Source organism: Microtus oregoni, unplaced genomic scaffold, assembly GCF_018167655.1.
Source record: "Microtus oregoni isolate MIOR12 unplaced genomic scaffold, Mior012 000034F_ref0000314, whole genome shotgun sequence".
Lineage (NCBI taxonomy): Eukaryota > Metazoa > Chordata > Mammalia > Rodentia > Cricetidae > Microtus > Microtus oregoni.
In genome coordinates, this window is record NW_024543093.1 from 26,005,736 (window position 1) to 26,023,766 (window position 18,031).

Below are 18,031 nucleotides of genomic sequence, written 5' to 3' on the forward strand. Positions count from 1 at the left end.
TGAAATGGTCTACCTTCCGCTCTCTGGCTCAGCCCCATCCGCGCCTGAGTTCTCTGAGATGGTCTACCTTCCACTCTCTGGCTCGTCTCTGCCATGCATAGGACTCGCATCACTGCACCAGAAAGGTCCCGTACAAAAACACTGATCAGAAGAGGAAGAGCTACAGAGGAGCTTCAGGACTGTGAAAACCTCCTGGTAGGGAAAATTTGTCTGCCTTGGACTAGGCAGGCTGCCCTTTGCAGGAAGGGAAGCTAGGACAAATGCTACAATGTACAAAGCCATCAGGCATCTCAACAGTGAATGAGCACATTAGTGAAATATCAGAGCAACCAAATCATAATTTCATGGAGTCTGTGTTCCCAACCAAACAGGGAGAGCCATCGAATGGAAAGGCATGCTCCTAGAAACAGAGGTAATCAGCGGGATTTGTCTCAGAGGACACCCAATCTTAAGCAAGCTTATCATTGTACATTTGTGGGTATATACTGGGGCCTATTTGTGAGGGCTAAGAGCGGGCAACTGCTCCATCTGAACACAGGTGTCTACTATGAAAGTGGGGAGCACCGCTCAGTCACCATAAGTTGTGAACTCCTCAGAGAAGAAGGCCTAAATTAGTGTCACATGCAGCATTCTAGCTATGCTTCTAAAATCCTAGTCAGGTGTTCTTTCTATTGCTTATCCATTGCATACATGTCAGTATAGGAGGAAGATGCAACAGATGAGGTCACAACCAAGATGCAAACACACACACACACATGTGCACACACGCACACACAGCAATCGTGTGGAGGGATGGAAAATAATATGCCCTCCCATCAGGTCTTTGGGAGGCATTATTCAGAACTACAGGACTACAGTGTGGTTAAAGGGTTTGAGTTAATTGCTCACAGAAGAAACTGTCATGTGAAACTGTGAGTTTGAGTCAGACTGTCGGAGAAAGTTGTGAGATGAGCCACGCTCCTACCCTTCATCTAGTCTTCATACGGAGAGGTGACAGTCATCAACTGAGATCATTCCTGAGGTTCCCAGAAGTCTGGAAGATGAACCTAATCTTACTTTTATAACCTTTATAAAGGGCAAAATGTTACTTTTCGATTAAAAATAGTTTTTGGAAGGCGCTACCATGATCAAAAGATTTAATTACTTAAGGTTGATAACGACACCAAAGCAGTCAGTGGTGGGTGAGTCCATTGTGTCTCTGCATGGGTTATAGTTTGGGGGCCATGGTTTCTATTTTTCTGAATCTCAAAAATATCAAACAAAATGTCAAAAATGAGCCTTGCTGTCTTCAATCATTTTTTAAACACATCTTTGGGACCCAAATGTCAAAGATTTAAGACTCACTGTGGATCACAGGAACCCAGACAAGAGACAGCAAGTTGTCAGCGATCACAGAGATCACAGAGTAATGAGCTGCACCTGCTCTCCAGCCGACCTGTCCCTGTGGATCAGTACCACCAAACGGCACAAGAGAGCAGACAGCAGAAGGAAGGAAACCTGGTTCACTGCATGTTGCTATTTTAGTTTCACACTGTGATCCGTGGTTGCTTGAGTCTGTTTTGATGTAAACATATGCACACTTCTTGTTTTCTTTTGTTTTGTTTATGCTTGAATAGGTGTAGTCAGGATTGCTCCTGTAGTCCAGTAGGCTGGCCTTGAACTGGTGATGCTCCGATCTGTGTTAGCCTTTCTACAACATAGAAACAGAATCCTTTGGGACTCCAGGTATGCGCCACCATGCTGGGGCCCATATCTCTTTATGTTAAACTGCCACCACCCTATTCCCACTTTTGCCTTTTCCCTAGTGCCTACTATACCTCTGAAGTCAGTTCACTTTTTCTTGTTTGTTCTCTACTTCCCTGTGCAGCAGGGGTCCATAGCTCACTGTGCACACCTGTGCTTACAGTCAGGCCTCGGGCTGGGAGGCAAAGGGCTTGTCTTGCAAGCAGGAGATCTGAGTCTGATCCCTATAACCCAGAGAGGAAAGCTAGGTGTGGACGAGAGAGACAGCTCATTAGGTAAAAGTGCTGGCCGAGCAGGCCTGAGCCTCAGGTTCCATCTCAGGAACCCAGAGAAAGGCAGGATTGAGGTACTGTGCCCTGTGAGCCCAGTAGTCATCTGGTAGGTGTGGCAGAGGCAGAAGTATCACTTCTGCTCTTTATAGCCAGCTGGACTGGATACAGAGTGGCAGAAAACAGACTGCTCCACCAGGGCAGACTGTGAGAATGAACTTCAGAGAGTTGTCCTGTGGCTGTGTCAAGTTATCCTGTCTTTTCTAAGATCATGTTTAGAATAACGAGCCTCCGTGAAGACTTCTGAATTCCTAACTGGATAATTTACAAATGAAAAATTCAGCAAGAAAATGCCCTAATCTGAAGGGGGTTGGTGCCATGAACTCCGTGGTGACGTCAGGGGTAGGGAGGGGCAATGGTTGGGTTCATAGCTGATGACAACACTCTTCTAAACTGATTGCATACATCACTTTTAAATTGATTGTACCTATTAACTCAATAAATTTAGCGTTCTAGCCTACTAAATTTAGAGTTCGTTGAGAATTTCACACAATTGATCATATTCATTCCAACTCCTCCCTTGAACTCCTCTCAGATCTATCCACCTCCTAATCCCCCCAAGTTTGTGATCTTTTATCATTTAAAATGTAATCAACTCCAATGTACGTGTTGGTTGTTGACCTCCCAGGAGCTACACCACTAAAGAAAATTGGCTCGCCTTCCCTCAGAAGCTTTTCTCAGCTGCAGCAGCTCATGAGGCAGCTGTCATTCCTGCTCCTGTAAGTAACCGCAGTTAAGCTCACTGGTTCACTAAGTGGGACTTTGGAGGTAGCCGTACTTTGGTCTGTCCTGGGTTCGCTATCTGGGATGAGTAGATGAGCGGTGTGTTTTATCTCCCCAGGAAAAGTTTTGTCATATGACACAGACTTCCAATGATGAACAGTCCCGCCAAAGCCCACCTTGGGGACCAGTGACTTTATTGGGCTTACTTATTAAGCATGAGGAAGGGGTTAGTTACAGGAGCGTGGGTGACCCAAAAGCAGCTGACCATCAGAAAGGTCTTACCCCAATACAAATGATGATTTACCCAACCTTCCACACTCTGTAATCTAGCATCTCTATTGGGACAGAGCCAAGTGCAGGGAGGGCAAAATTCCATGGAAACGGTAGGAGATGCAGAGGGAAGGCCTGAATCTCATCCTTTCAATCCCCTTCTTCGGAGGACAGTCAACAGCCTGATCTCCTGCGCACGTCACAGCTATTCTGATGACTGACAGCTGTCACGTTAATCCTCACCTTCTGTAACACATTCTCTTCTGCACCCCTGCCACTGTACTTGAGCCAGCCACCTGCCTACCCCTGGCCGAGACCCCTGCACTTGGCTACCTCTCTCCAAATCATTTCTCAACCCAACCAAGCCGGAGGAGAGCACCTTGGCTCCCCACAGCTCTTCTTCCGCACTCCACTTGCTGAAACAGTTTACTCCCTTGTGGGAGGGATTAGCCACTCTAAGGCTTGAATCAAGACACACCCATAAATTACAATGCTCCAACTGTTTGCTCTTTCTAAATTCCTGAGCAGGACATTTGCACATGAAAAGTTCACTAGAGCTGGTGTGTTCTAACAGAGGCTTGCGGGAGACTAATCCTGGGGTGGTGTCTCAGTAGGGCAGTCCAACTGTGTGGTTGTATGCCTCCCTTTTTATAGCATAGGGACTTGCACTTCTATTATCAGAGCTTTGGGACCGGAACGGAAGTGCTGGTAGGAAAGGCATTTCAGAAAAAACAATAGACAAGACTTGTCCTATGCCTCAAAGATATGAAGAAGAGAAACCGCCTCACTCTTTGGGTGTGATTACTTAAAATCGGCGTTTTCTGGAAGGCAATCAATTTCCTGGAAGACCTAGTTCAGTTTAGAATCCTTGTCCTCATCCCTATTCAGCGATGGGAAGGCATACTAAGCAAGCATTAATGAATCCATCACGTGTCTAGCAAGCGGTGCTGTTCAACCCCCAATAAGAAAGGCTGGATTATGCGGTTCCTTTACTCAACAACTGATGAGTACGGCCCTCCCAGCCCTAGCCAAAACAGTGCAATTTAGGGGCATGATTTGGATGCAGAATGCCTGGTTTACCACAGCCTAAGGCCAAACATCACGGGGAAGTCCTCAGAAAGTGGCAATCATTCATTACGTGGCAAACTGGCCTTATGTTAGGCCTTACATCACAGAAAAATTTTGGAATAGCGATATTTACTCCCTGGTTTGTTGCTCCCTCAAGACTCGGACAATGCCAGGAGACCAAACCAAGAGAGCTGAAAGCTTTTAGAATTCAGCCGACATCAACAGGTAACGTCCTCAGGTGGAAAAAACAATCAACCAACCAACAAACGTTGAAGGAGATACAAGGCAAGGCCTACAGCCCGGGCGCTCAGAGGAGCCTGGTAGAGAGAGCCATGAAAATGTTGGAGAAATTTCAGTGACTGGGGACTCACGTTGGGAACTGACCCTAAACCTCGGATCGGCACACCTGGAGGCCACTTAAGCTCCCCTGAGGTCGCCATCGATCAGAGAACCACTCTCAACCAATCTCTTAACCCAACACCTTCTTCCTGGCTCTCCCCACCAGAGGGAGTAGTGGGCCCCAGGGGCAACCGCGGCCTCAGTGTCCCGGCCAACTGCTAGAAAGCGGGCAGATTTTCAGAGAGCGTGGGTCGGGAAAAAAAATCCAGTCCGGGTTTTGACTGAACGGGGGGCCGGGAAGGCTGCGAGGACCGGAGCAGGGGGCGGGCGGCGGCGAAGACACCACACAAACAGCTCGCGCCCAGGACGTCTCGGTAGGCCCCGAGCGCGCGGGCGGGCGCAGGGCCCGGAGAGGCGCGCGCCGGTCGGGCCGCCGGCCGCATGGAGCGCAGCGCGGCCCGCGGCTCCCGGGCGCTGCAGGCGGAGGCACTGGCGGCGGCAGCGGCGCGCTCGCTCACACCCACCCCCGCCCGCGGCCGGCGCGCCGCCTCGCCGTAGCCGCCGGCGTCCCCGCGGGCCGGGCCAGCGAAGGCGGCGCCCGCGCGTCCTCCAGCCAGCGGCCGCGGCCAGCCCCGGAGGCGGCCCCGCAGCGCCGCAGCCGCGCGTTCCCCGGGCCCGAGCAGCCGCCGCAGCCGCCGCAGGCGCGAGGAGCCCGGCGCCCCGGGCCGCAGCCCGGCGTAGGCATGCAGGCGAGGCGCCTGGCCAAGCGCCCCAGCCTGGGCAGCCGCCGCGGGGGCGCTGCGCCCGCTCCCGCCTCCGAGGCCGCCGCGCTGGGGCTCCCGCCCCCCGGCCCCAGCCCCGCTGCCGCCGCCGCACCGGGAAGCTGGAGGCCGCCGCTCCCGCCGCCGCGCGGGACCGGTCCCTCGCGCGCCGCCGCCGCCGCCTCGTCGCCGGTCCTGCTGCTGCTGGGCGAGGAGGACGAGGACGAGGAGGGCGCGGGCCGGAGGCGCAGGGCGCGCGGGCGGCTGGCCGAGAAGCCCCGAGGGGCCGCGGAGGAGGACGACGACGACGAGGAAGAGGACGAAGAGGTGGTCGTCGAGGTGGTGGACGGCGACGAGGACGACGAGGACGCGGAGGAGCGCTTCGGGCCCCTCGGACCCGGCCGTGCGCTTCCCAAGGGCCCGGCCCGGGGAGCGGCGAAGGTGCGTGCCGGGTGCGCCGCGGGCTCTCGGGGCAGCCGGGCGCCGGGGAGCGAGCGAGGGAGGGAGGGAGGCCGAGCGGCGCTGTGCGGCGCGGGCCGGGAGGGGTGTGTCTGGCGGCCGTGGGCAGCGCGCGGAACTGCGGCTCGGCGGAGCCCTGGCGGCCTGGCGTTGCTCAGAGGCCGGGCGGGTTCGTGGTCCCGCGTTCCTGTGGGAGAAGAACGCTTCTCCCGGGCACGGTGGGGAACTTGGGAGCGGGACGAGGTAGGAGAGGATCGCCCCTGATCGGCCCGGCGTTGACATTTTTATTTTGCTTTGGGGACGCAGGAGTGTTTCCCTTGTTTAAGCTTCTGGAAACTACCAAGCAGCCTGCTCCACCTCCCTCCACCTGAGAGAGCAGTTGTTGATCCGTTTCCATCACAGGCACTTGTGAAGGAATCGTGAGCCTGTGCAGCAATGACCAGGACCTTGGTTCCCGCGTGTTTTTTGCTGGTGTCCCCCTCCCTCCCCGCGCTTTTCCTCGCCTTCCTTAAACTGGACGTCCTAAACATTTTTGTGTCTGCCCCCTCCCCGCTCACAAGGTTACAGCTGAGGGAAGAGGAAAGCGAGAAAGGTGGTGGTGGTGTGGTGACGTTCACAGTGATTGCCAGTTTCAAATGCTCGCCAAGTCCCCATCCGCGCTAAAGCACCGAGCGATCTTTCCGTTTTTGTATCTTCAGGAGATAAAGGGTTTATTATTACACAACTGACTGGCTGAGGTTCCATGCACGCTATTGGACAAAGCAAACTGCGTTGAGGTTCATGCACCGTGTATGTTGCTAAGAAGTTTTGAGGGCAGCAAGTGGCAAACAAGGGAGAGTTGTTTCTCTCCAGATAGCAGAATAGCGCAAAATTCTTGGGAGTTTTCAGAAGAAAATGCATAATAAACAAGTTGATAGAGATTATTGTTTTTAAAATCTCCTTGTATCCGCTCTCAAAAGTGGCTGGAAGCTTGAACTTATATTTACAATGAAAAGTTCAACAGCGGTTAGGGCAGCCCCGCAATAGATGTGGGAATGTGTTTCTTTTCTAGGCCACCCTGAAGTACGACTGCCTGGCTCCCAGTGTGAGAAGATTTGAGCAAATGGTCATTTGGGTGATAGTTTTTGACAGCTGCCTGCTGGAATCCGGAGTGCCCACACTCATTACTTGGCCTGCTGAAAAGCCTGCTTTGTGTGGCAACAGGATATAGCTGGGTTTCAATTAAGTTCCATAGCATCAGTGACACCGAATAAGACAGACTCCTTAGCGGTTTTGCTCAGACACACTCAATGTGTCAGGGGGTTTGAACAGTGATTACACAAATTGAGATGGAAAAATTAATAAGTTATGCTCTGTGATCCAAGCAGGCCCCATGTAGAAAAGAAGCCTGTTCTTTAAACCCAGAATAGGGTGTAATCGTTAGCATTAGCAGAAAAAATTTTTCACATATCCAAATGAATTCAAATTCTTTCAAATTTCTAACACATTGCTTTGCTCACAAGTTTTATAGCACATTGCTAACAACTTCTGAGAAGTTACATGTTGAATATGCCGCGGTATAATTTATCTTCTTTCATCACTTTAGCCCTATCCTGATACTGCATCTGAAGAGATTTTTTTTAATGGAACATAACAAATTCATTTGCATTTCTGTGTATCCATGTGCTCATTTGTTTGACAAATATTTACCGAGCACCCCCTTTGTGCCAGGTGCTACTGTGGAACACAGCAGGGTATGATTTTATCATGCTTGCACATGTGTGCAGTCAGCCAACGTGTGATCATGACACCTAGGATTTGTGCTGTAGCAACTTCAGCCTTCCTGAGGGGAGCCGGTGACCATGCCAGAGCTGGTTTAAGCAAAGAGATGGGGCTTGATTCCTAACTGGTTTCATAGATCTCCCCTCCTTTCCCATCTTAGCAAGTCTAGCAGGTTATCAGTGCACAGATATTTATGACCTGTACTTTAAACATATTACAATTATATTTGTGTATGTAGCGTGCACGTTTGCAGTGGTATGCGTAGGGAAATCAGAGGGCAGCTTTGTATGGAGTCCTTCCTTCCCACCCACCTTTCTGCTTTCCAGAGCTCAAACTCAGGTTGTCATGCTTGCACGGCAAATGTCCCCACCCTCTGGACATCTCAACTAGTTTTACTTACGACTTACAGGAAAATACCTCTAAGACTTCTGTTTCCTCCTTCCTTCTTAAGAACCACGTTTGTCTGATTTAGGAGCTGTCGCAGAAAATTGCTCTGGAGCCGGTGGGTGGAAATTTACTATGGCTGTGTATTGCAGTGAGTACCGGAGTGCGGGAGGGCAGCCAGTGGCGGGATGGCAGGCAAGCAGTTTGAAACAGCCTGGTTCTTCTGCCCACTACATCCTCCTTACGGATGTAAATCAAGTGCACTGAGTGCCTGAGCTGATCCTGCCTGGAGCTTGGTTCATGACTGAGGAAACCGAAGCAAGGGAGTGGGGGATGGGAAAAAGACAAGGATTGCCTGGCAGACCTGGGGTAACTGGGAGGGAAATGGTGCTAATTTTCTTTAGATTCTAGAAAGAAAAGAGAAGGCTTCGGGTGGGGGAGCAACACCCTTCTTGGGAGGGGACATATGATCTTTAAGCAGAGACGTGTTGTGCAGGATCCTCCAAGATCCTAGACCAGGAAGTAGCTGTTGTAACTCTCAGGTGAGAAGCTGGAACTTGGCAGGAAGGAGGTCCCTGTCTGAGGCAGGCCTGGGCCAGTATAGGGAAAGGAGGCCCTTTAAAGATACGGTGTGGTGTCACTGGGAGGTTTCATCAGGAAGAGCTCTCCAGGTGGCTGGTAGGGGGAGGATGGAGAGCAGTGAGGTGCTGTTGCTCACACAACCCTCGGAGACTGAGTGCTCCTTGGCATTAGCGGCCGGCGGGAGTGGGCTGAAGACAGTGGACCAATTCAGGGTCCCTTGTGAAGCTCATCCTGCCAGAGTGTTTGATGGCCTGGGTGAAGGACGCAAAGGAAGAGAGGAATGAACTCCTGGCATAGGATGCTGTGAGCCCTTTGCTGAGACTGGGAGAACTGCAGGCCGGAGGGCTCTGTTAGGACAGATGAAGAGTGAGGTGATGGGAGGCTTGGAGGGGGAGGTTGCAGGCAGGCTGGTGTGCTTAGGATGAGGATCTGAGGGGGAGGCCTGGGCTAGAAAGGGAATTTGAAAATCAGCAGCCTGTTGATGTCAGAGGTCTTACGGGCCGGGCTTTGGATGCAGCACCACTTCAGTGGGTTCTAGGAGAAGCTGGTGGAGGTGGTTGAAGCAGTATCAGATGTGTAGAAAATGTAATGTTTAGAAACCAAGAGAAGAAATCGCTTCAAAAACCGAGGGACAAGTAGTAAGATGTTGAATAAATACAAAGAGACATTCCTTTGTGCTGGAACTTGGTGCTGTTTTTTTTTAAAGGTTCATTCTTAAGTGTCTGGATGCTATGCCTGCATGTCTGTGTGTGCACCGTGTGTGTGCAGTGCTATGGAGCCCAGAAGAGGGTGTCATCTCCCTGAACTGGAGTTAGATGGCTGTGAGCCCTCATGTGGGTACAGGAATTGAAGCGAGGATTTCTGAAAGAGCTGCCAGTGCCCCTAACCACTGAGCCATATCCCAGCCCCCACCCGTTATTCCTGATAGAAGTTTGTGTTATAGTCAGCTGTACTGAGCCTTGACGGCAAGGCGAGGCTGTTAGGGTATGTGTATAGAACTCTCGGGAGTAAGAAAGGTCTATTTTGTTTCTTACAGGTGAGGTGAAGTGAGCTCAGGACTAGTGATGAGAATGCTGGGCCTTGTCTGAAAGACAGCACACCTGGTGGTTTTCTGTTGCTTTGAAACTTTGTTCCAGATTACCATACTTTTAACCCTCCTTGGACATAGCCAAGTCTTCCATGAGTTAGGACTCCAGTTTCAGCCTGAATTTTACCTGTTGCTAAGTCTCACAAAGCCACAGATTAGATGGGCTGATTTCTCATTCGGAGTTTGGCCAAGAAAGAATTCCCTGCTAGGTGCAGAATGAAGGGGCGGAATTCATTTCTCTGAATGAGAAAGACGAGGGCCCCAGCTTCTTGCTGACTGCACCTAAGTGCTTCATCTTTCCTGGAGCTCTTATTCCTCCAGTGTCTCCTCTACAGCTGTTTCATGTAGGCCTCCTCAGGATTGCCCCTTGTTTTATCAAACAAGCAAGGAGCCACCAGCAGGGTTATCTTCCATGGGCAGACATCAACTCCCTGTCTTTGCCACATTGTCTTGGTTGGAAACAAGTTAACAGGTTGTGCCTAGTCTAAAAGGCAGAGATTATCCAAGTAGGTGGAGATGTGAGGATCACCGGCATCATCCCTGGGAAGTAAGAAAGGAAACTGGAGCGGAGGGAGTGGGGGTGTCACTGCAAAGGGAAAGCACCTGGAAAACTGTAGAGGGAGGACCTGGAACTCAGATGGAAGAAAACTGCCCTTTGAACTCTTCAGTGAACTGGAAAGGCAGAGACGGTGGAGGACTAGCTGGGGTCCAGTTTTTATATGAATGATGATGGTCAGGTGACTAGCGCATGCCGAGAGCCTCTGTCCTCCCAGTGCAGAGAGCGGGAGCGATGAGAGTGACCTGAGGGCATTACGAGCTGGAGATGTGTCTAGGAGAGCAGGAAAGTTGCCAGACTCCATAGAGAGCCCATCTGGGGTTTGCGGTTCCCTGTGTTTATAGAGCAAGAAGCTTGCCTGGGCGTGTGGTTTCCCCAACTCCATGCTCTGGCCTCCTGCACAGAATGATAATCATAAAAGCAATCCCAGCGAACACATATGGAGTGACTCACGTGGCCAGTGCAATTGCTTTCCCCTTCACCAGGCACCATAGCCAGCATGAGTGAGAGGCAGGGCAGGTGGGACTGTTACTTTTACAGAAGGGACAAACCGCTAAGACGCAGGGGCAGGGCTCGACTGGAGCCCTGAGCAGTCTTCTGTCAGCTGCCCCTGTGGAAAAGGCAGGGTGGAGGAGGGTGGAGTTTCGGCGGGAGTCCTGGCTGTGGAAAGAAGGAGAGGGACTGACTGGTTCTTGCTGGTGCTGCCTGGGCTCTGAGGGACCTGGGACACTGAATAATAAGGGCAGGAGAGACTGGGGTGGAGTAGTAAAACAGTTGTGGAGGAAACAGAGGTTAAGTCAATAAAGCCATGACAATGAGGTTTCAAAAGAGTGCTAAGAGTGTTTACTGCATTCTTTTGAGGCAGGAATTATCCTAAATATTTCACCTGAAAGAGGACTTCCTGAGGCTTCTGTTCTCCAGCTGGGGATACCAGCGTAGGTGATATCCCACTTCAGGATAAATGGTTGCAAATAGAGGCATGAGTTTGCCACCATAGCCTGGGCTTTTATCCACACCTCGTTCTCTGTGGTCTGTTTGGGTCTTGTGTTTCTAGGTTCTTACCACCATATTCAAATAATTTTAGATGCACATACTTAGTAAATTAGCAAGAAGTTTTATTTCATTTAAAAATTTCTGTGTGGTGGTGGTGGTGGTGGTGGTGTGTGTGTGTGTGTGTGTGTGTATGTGTGTATGCAGGTGCACGTGTGCTGCATGTACATGTGGAAGTCAGGACAGCTCTGGGGGGAGTTGGGTCTGTCTTTCTGCTTTGTTGAGGTGAGCTTCTTGTTGTCTGTTACACTGTGTACTCTGGGCTAGCTGGCCTGTTAGCTCCTAAGAGATTCTCTTGTTCCTGCCTCTCGCCTTTTGTCTTACAGTAAGCATGTGATACCTATAGATGCTTCCCACCACATCCACCTTTTTAAAAACCTCCCTCTTGTATCAAACTGAGGCCCTTGGGCTTCTTCTGCCCAAATGCTTTGATCCGCTGAACTTTCTCACAATCCCAGTGTGCTTTACTCAGAGAGACTATACAGAGTGCACTACTTCAGCTAGAATGGCTAAGAGTAGCAGTTATTGTTTGGGGCTTCCTTTAATGGGGTCCACGAGGAGTTGGTTGCTATGGGGAGCAGCACAAGTGATCCTCTGTTTTGATTGACAAGCTTGAAGTATGTGAGTCTTTCTTTAGTGTGTGTGTTCTTTTCCACATGCGTGTGCACACCCAGGCATAAAGTGGGAAAAGGGGATTTCCCCTCAAAGTTGCATAGTTGCATAGTTGGCCTTGCAGTTTTTAAGTGGTTCAGGCTGGACTGGCCCTCTGCCTTGAGTTTCCAGACACAAACCAGGACATTTTAAAACAGAAACTAAACACAAAAGGAGAATTACCAAGGAGCTGCCAGAGAAAGGGAGACCAGTGCATTGTTGGAAGCCGAAATCAGGATATAGGTAGATGCAGCTCAGTGCAGTTGGGCGTCCCAGGTTGCCGAGTGCATTGCTGGAAATGGTGTGTGGATATAGGGGGCTTTCCATTCACTTGGCTGTTCCAGTCTGAAACCCTCTGACGTGCAGCTAGGAACTACTGCCCATTTTTCACTGATGGCGAAGAAAGCAGAAACATTGATGCTGCTCAGTATCTGGGATGCACTGCTTTATTGCTGTAGTGCCCCTCCCTGCATTTCGTCATGAACTGAAACAAGAAGAAAAACTCGGTATTACAGTGATGTCTGTTTCCCGTGTGTAAGGTGTATTTGCATACCCACACTCCTCCCCAGTAACCCTGACCCTCTCCTGAGAGGACTCTGCAAATACTGACTGACTTGGTGAGCAATACTTCAACCGAGGTTTTCCTAACAACCCAATAAAAGGGCCGTGTCAAACAGAGGAAGGCTTTAATGATATCTCCATTTTTGGCAAAGACAGAACAGTGGGGAGCTTGGATAACAAGACCCAGGACAGTGCTTTCCAGTGCTATGTAGAAGTTTAACCAAGCAGAACTCAGCAATCTAGAGAGTTTGATAATTCAGTGATATAATAAATTATGAGGAACCTGAAAGTTCATCAAGATTTCCTGCATTGAAAAACTGCGGAGAGAATGCTCTTAAATGAAGGAATGTATGTTAGCAAGACTGTTCTCAGTGCCCCTAGTGTTAATTAGACATGGTCCATGGCTGTGTGCCAGCTCTCCAGGGGTGGCTAACACATTTTCCAGCTTATCTCTTGACCATCAGATGACTCAAGGCGCCTTTGGCAGGGACCCCGTGTCCCACACTGCCTTCCAGTTTGCTAACAAGTGCATGTTTTACAGATTGTCTGTGTTGGCTCACAGAGAAGGTGTGTGCTAAAGATACCACACACAGTTGTCCTTTAGAGACCTGTAGACCGCTGGAGTTAGAAGGGACATGGAGATCAACTAATAATCTAATTCCCTGCCTTGTCTGTGGAGGACGCAAATACCTGTCCAACTCTGCCTTTTGATACCGGGCCTCTGCCCACCCGTAGTCACCACCCTCTTCTGTGGTTTTTCCTGGAATGACCCTCACACAACTCTATTGGAGTTGTGGATAGGGACATCACCGTTTTCCAAAGTATTCAGCTTCTAACTTTGAAAAGCTCATTCTCCTGTGTTACTGTGGGGGTGGGGTGGGATGCCTGACTTGCCACTGGTATGAATCCTGCCTGGGCCTGTCCCTTTCCCCCTCCCTATGAGTCTTTCAAAGGACATGCATTCTTAAGAGAGTGGTTACAAATAGAAAGTCACTGTGAGCAGCTGGCCCTGACCCCTTGTGCAGCGTGTACCTGGTAAGTTTGCCTAGGGTCTCTTCTTTTAGCACTTGGCCATGGTTGTATAGGACTGCCCATACCACAAGATTAACAAAAGGGGACCTGAACCCCCTTACCTCTTAATGAGAAGGAGCCAAAGCGAGCAACAGCGTTTGCACATGGCTGAACTTTAAATCCCCGGGACTGGATTCATTTAGTCCCATCCCAGTTAGATGAGCATGCGCTCTGGGCTCTGGCGGTCATGAGGGATGGATGCCTGCTGTTCCTGCCCTGCTGCACCCGCAGATCAGAACTGTAATATTTGCCTAAGTCAGACCTTCAGCTACCCATACAGTTTCACCTTAGGCGAAGGCACAGCTTCTGACTGAGTTTTGGAAGCATTTCACAGTACTGCAAGCTCTCATGACCAACCTTGTGGCTCGGCCAGATACCTGACTCCAAACCAGGATGATTCCTGGCTGTGTTCATTCTTCACAGGGAACTAGCAGTGCCCGGGCTGCCTCTGCTTCCAGGAGTCCGCAGCCTGTCTGATGCTCTGTAGGGAGGTGCGAAATCCTCTGCTCCCTTCGTGTCTCAGACGATCATGATTCGTTCTTCCAGGCCAATTTACTGGGTCACAACTTGGCATGCAATTTTGATATATACCTTAAAACAATGCAACCAAACAATTCATATAAAGAAAATTATATGGTCTGGCCAGGAGGTAATTCCTAGACTGAATTTTGCAAGTGCCTGCAGTTGTTGCTCTTTAGTAAGAAGGAACAGAATATATAACTCTGAAATATGGGGGAGTAGAATTGGAATGATTAAATTCATTTCACTGAAGATACTGTTTTGAAAAATCCTGTGTTAGAATTTGTGGGAAAGACAGATTTAATTGCCAAAGTTTTGTGTGTGTGTGTGCATGTGTGTGCACGTGCACACACATGAACATACATGCATCTGCATATGGAAGCCACTGGTCATTGTTAGGTATATCATTCACCATTAAAGTCATTAAAAACTTATTTATTGTGGGTTTTTGGAGTGTGTGTATGTATGTCCACGTATCATATATGAGGACTTAGGTCCCCCTGTGGCTGGAATGACAGCATTGTGAGCTACCATGTGCTGGGTCATGTCTCCAGTCTCACCATTTTGTGTTTTGAAACAAGGTCTCTTACTGAATGTGGAGCCCATTGATTCAGCTAGACTGGCTGACCCGAGCGCCCTCAGGATAGGCGTCTTTGCCTCCTCAGCATTGTGGTATGCACTGCCATGCCTGGCTTTTTATGGAGGTACCGCAGATCTGAACTGCTCTGTGGCAAGCTTCTTACTGACTGACTGAGCCCTGTCCGCAGCCTCTTCTGTAGGGCTTTGGAGAATCTAAACATCACAGAAATGTACATTTGGATTGGGGGTAGTTTACTGACTGACAGAGCCCTGTCCGCAGCCTCTTCTGTAGAGTTTTGGAGAGTCTAAACATCACAGAAATGTGCATTTGGATTGGGGTGGTTTGGGTTGTAGGACCCCTCAGGTCCCTGAGGGTGAAGAAGCAGAAAGTACCTTTGGGCTCGTTCTGTGAGGGCTTGGTTCTGTGGCTTCCCCTGTGTCCCTTTCATAGTGGAAGGTGTAAGGATAGTACTGTCTCTATTTTAGGACACACCGAGTAGCCAATCAAAATGAGTGAATATCAAGTGTGACAGACAGCGTTTTAAATTAAATCTGTCTGCCTGCCTCCCTCCCGCACTCCCTCCCTCCCTTCTTTCTCTTTCTTTTAAAGACTGTATATCCTACACTTTTATTTGCCAAATCTTGCAGTCAGGGTAATTCTCTGCTGATGGGACCTTCAGTGTCATCTCTTTAGTAAGATGCCACAGGAGCAGACTTGTGTCCAAGCTGATGACCCCGCAGTGCCTGTCAATCGGGACACGCTGCAGAGCAGGCTCTGGCTTCAAGCCTGTGACCGGCCTCACTGACAGGCTCCTCTGCTTCCGTGTTAGCAGTTGTTGGAGAACGTGGCCCAGAGACCTCCCCAGTGTGGCAGTGAATGGCAGTACAGGTCCCTCAGGCTTTTCAGAAAGCATTGGTTTGTAAATGATTTACAGTCCCCAGTCCTCTGGTATTGTGCCCCCAAGGCATTCCAGTGAGCTGCCTCCCCAGCTGACCCACCTGAGCTGGGGCTGGGTAGTGAGCTTTAGCCTTCCCTCCCAGCCCAATCTAGTCCCGGAGGCCAGAGGCTGTTGCTCTTCTGCTTGTGGTCTGTTTGGACCTGTAACTCAGTTGCTGCCCCAGTGGCCACAGTGTGTGCGCCCTTGTAGCCTCTCTTCCTCATTTGCATGACTAAGAATCTCGGGTGTGGGCTTGCCCTTCCTAGGTTTCTGTCTCTGGGACTTGGTGAAGGGAGGATGGGATCCTTAGCCTGAAGTTTATGTGCTGTACTTTATCTCCTGGGAGGGAGCTGCCCAGTGAGACAGGATTCTGAGTCAGCTCTGGAAAATCCAGGTAAAAACAGAAGAGGTTTTCTCCCGTAATAAAACCTTTGAGTGAGTTGGAAGAGTCACAGAGCACAGACCCCAGGAAAGGAGTCCTGGCTTGTGTACCAAGGCCATTGGCAGCTTCTGCAAGGATGAATACAATTGCGTCATTTGTCTATTTTACAAGCTTTTTAGACTGAGCGCTCCTCCCCTGTTTAAGAGCACTTTTCCTTTGGGTACCTTTAGGAAATATTGGTTTATAATTCCTTTTTTTCAGTGGGAGAGCCAGAAGTGTCTGCCTAATGACTTGATAAAGAACTGAAAACCTGGGCCAGGAAGATGGTTCAGCAGGTAAAAATGTATGCTTGTGTGAGTCTGGTGTGATGACCCGAATTCACATTAAAAAAAAAAAAGCTGGCTAGGCAGTGGTGGCGCACGCCTTTAATCCCAGCACTCGGGAGGCAGAGGCAGGCGGATCTCTCTGAGTTCGAGGCCAGCCTGGTCTACAGAGCTAGTTCCAGGACAGCCAGGGCTACATAGCGAAATCCTGTCTTGAAAGACCAACGGGGGTGTGTGTGTGTGGGGAACTGGGAAACAAAGCTGAACAGCTTCCTGTGTTGGTTCCCACCTGTAATCCCAGCACCTGTGGCAGGATAGGAGGTGGACACGGAAACGCCACTCAGAAACATGGAGTTCACAGTGAAGGAAGACAGCTAGCCCTGCTCAGAGCAGAGTGGGAAGGGCTTCAGTGTACTTCTCAAGTACTTCAGAGAGTTGTGCTCTGACCCCCACTTGTTTGCTGTGGCATGTGTGCCCCGCCCCCAGCGCCCCGCCCCCAGCGCTCATACTTGATGGCCACACTAAATTTATTTTATTTTAGAGATTTTTTTGGTTTTTTGAGACAGTGTTTCTCTTTATAACAGTCCTGGCTGTCCTGAAACTCTCTTTGTAGACCAGGCTGGCCTCGAACTTACTGAGATCCCATCTGTTTCTGCCTCCCAAGTCACTGAAGCCCAGCTGAGATTTTATTTTTTTAAGGCAACGTCTCACTAAGTAAGTCTGGCTCTCCTGGAACTCGCCGTGTAGACTAGGCTGGTCTTGCACCCACAGAGATCTGTTTGTCTGTACTTCTCAAGTGCTGTGGTTAAACCATCGCACCTGGCAGTTCATTTTTAGCGCACACATATGTTACATGAGTGTACCTGGAGAGGCTAGAAAGGGGTGTCGGATGCCCTGGAACTGGGCCACAGGCAGTTAGAAGCAGCCTGGCATGATTGCTGGGAACTGAATTCATCCTCTGTCAGACTAGTGAGTGCCTAAACAGTAAACTCTTTCCCCATTAAAAACAAACAAACAAACAATCATCATCATCATTTTGAGGTAGGGTCTCACATCTGGCTAGAAACTCATAGAGATCCACCTACCTATGCATCCTGAATGTTGGGATTAAACGTAAACCCCTATGCCCCTCTAAATGGTCTTATTAATAAACTGTTAACAGGCATGGTGGTACCCAGGTGTAAACTTGTCTACTCTGGAAGGTTGAGGGAGGAGGATCGCTTGAGCCCAGGAGTTAGAGACCAGCCCTGGCAAACAGTAAGATCCCATCTGCAAATAAACAACAAACATTGTCATGTACAGAGAAGAAATAAAGTGTTCTTAGTGGGCCTGACAGGTAGATTCAATATTGATTTTGGGGGAATTATTTCATCTGGTACATTTTTGGCTTTTCTAGCTATAAGCCTCATTCTCTGTGAAAGGTAGAGAACACTAACTCTCTAGGAGGCCAAATAGGGAGGTTTGAGAAATGTGGTTGTATAGATTTAAAAATATTAAGGGAGCAAAACACCACAAGGCATTTACAGCAGATTATTAATCTGTCTTCACGTTCCCAAAGAATAATGATGGGGATGCCAGGGCAGCATAAATGAAAGGACTTCTTCAGTTGACTAAGATGAGGGATTGACACCGTTCTGTGGGCACAGAGCGCCGAGTGCCACGGGACGGACTCCTGGATGTTGCTAAACGTTGTTACGTGACCCACCACTCCGCACCTCACAGCTTATAGTGCTCCTCATGGCTAGCCTCGTTAGACCCTCTGGATAAACGCAGAGGTTCTTAACAATTTCCTCGTTTTATGGTTGTGGAGAAGCACAGAAATGGCAGCTTCTGTGGAAAGAAATTCATATGAGGTAATTTCATATCAAATGACACAGATATTTGTCAAACATTTC

The 18,031-nt window shown here is 49.7% G+C and overlaps 1 protein-coding gene across 1 annotated transcript in view; it reads left to right on the plus strand.

Annotated features, from left to right (window-relative positions):
* The first annotated feature begins 5,097 nt into the window (after positions 1-5,097).
* LOC121432355 (zinc finger protein 704-like) overlaps positions 5,098-18,031 on the plus strand; it is a 194,063-nt gene continuing 181,129 nt past the window's right edge. Inside the window, exon 1 of the mRNA XM_041630221.1 lies at positions 5,098-5,674. Coding sequence (XP_041486155.1) covers positions 5,216-5,674 — 459 coding nt within the window. The 5' untranslated portion in view covers positions 5,098-5,215. The remainder of the gene's footprint in view (positions 5,675-18,031) is intronic.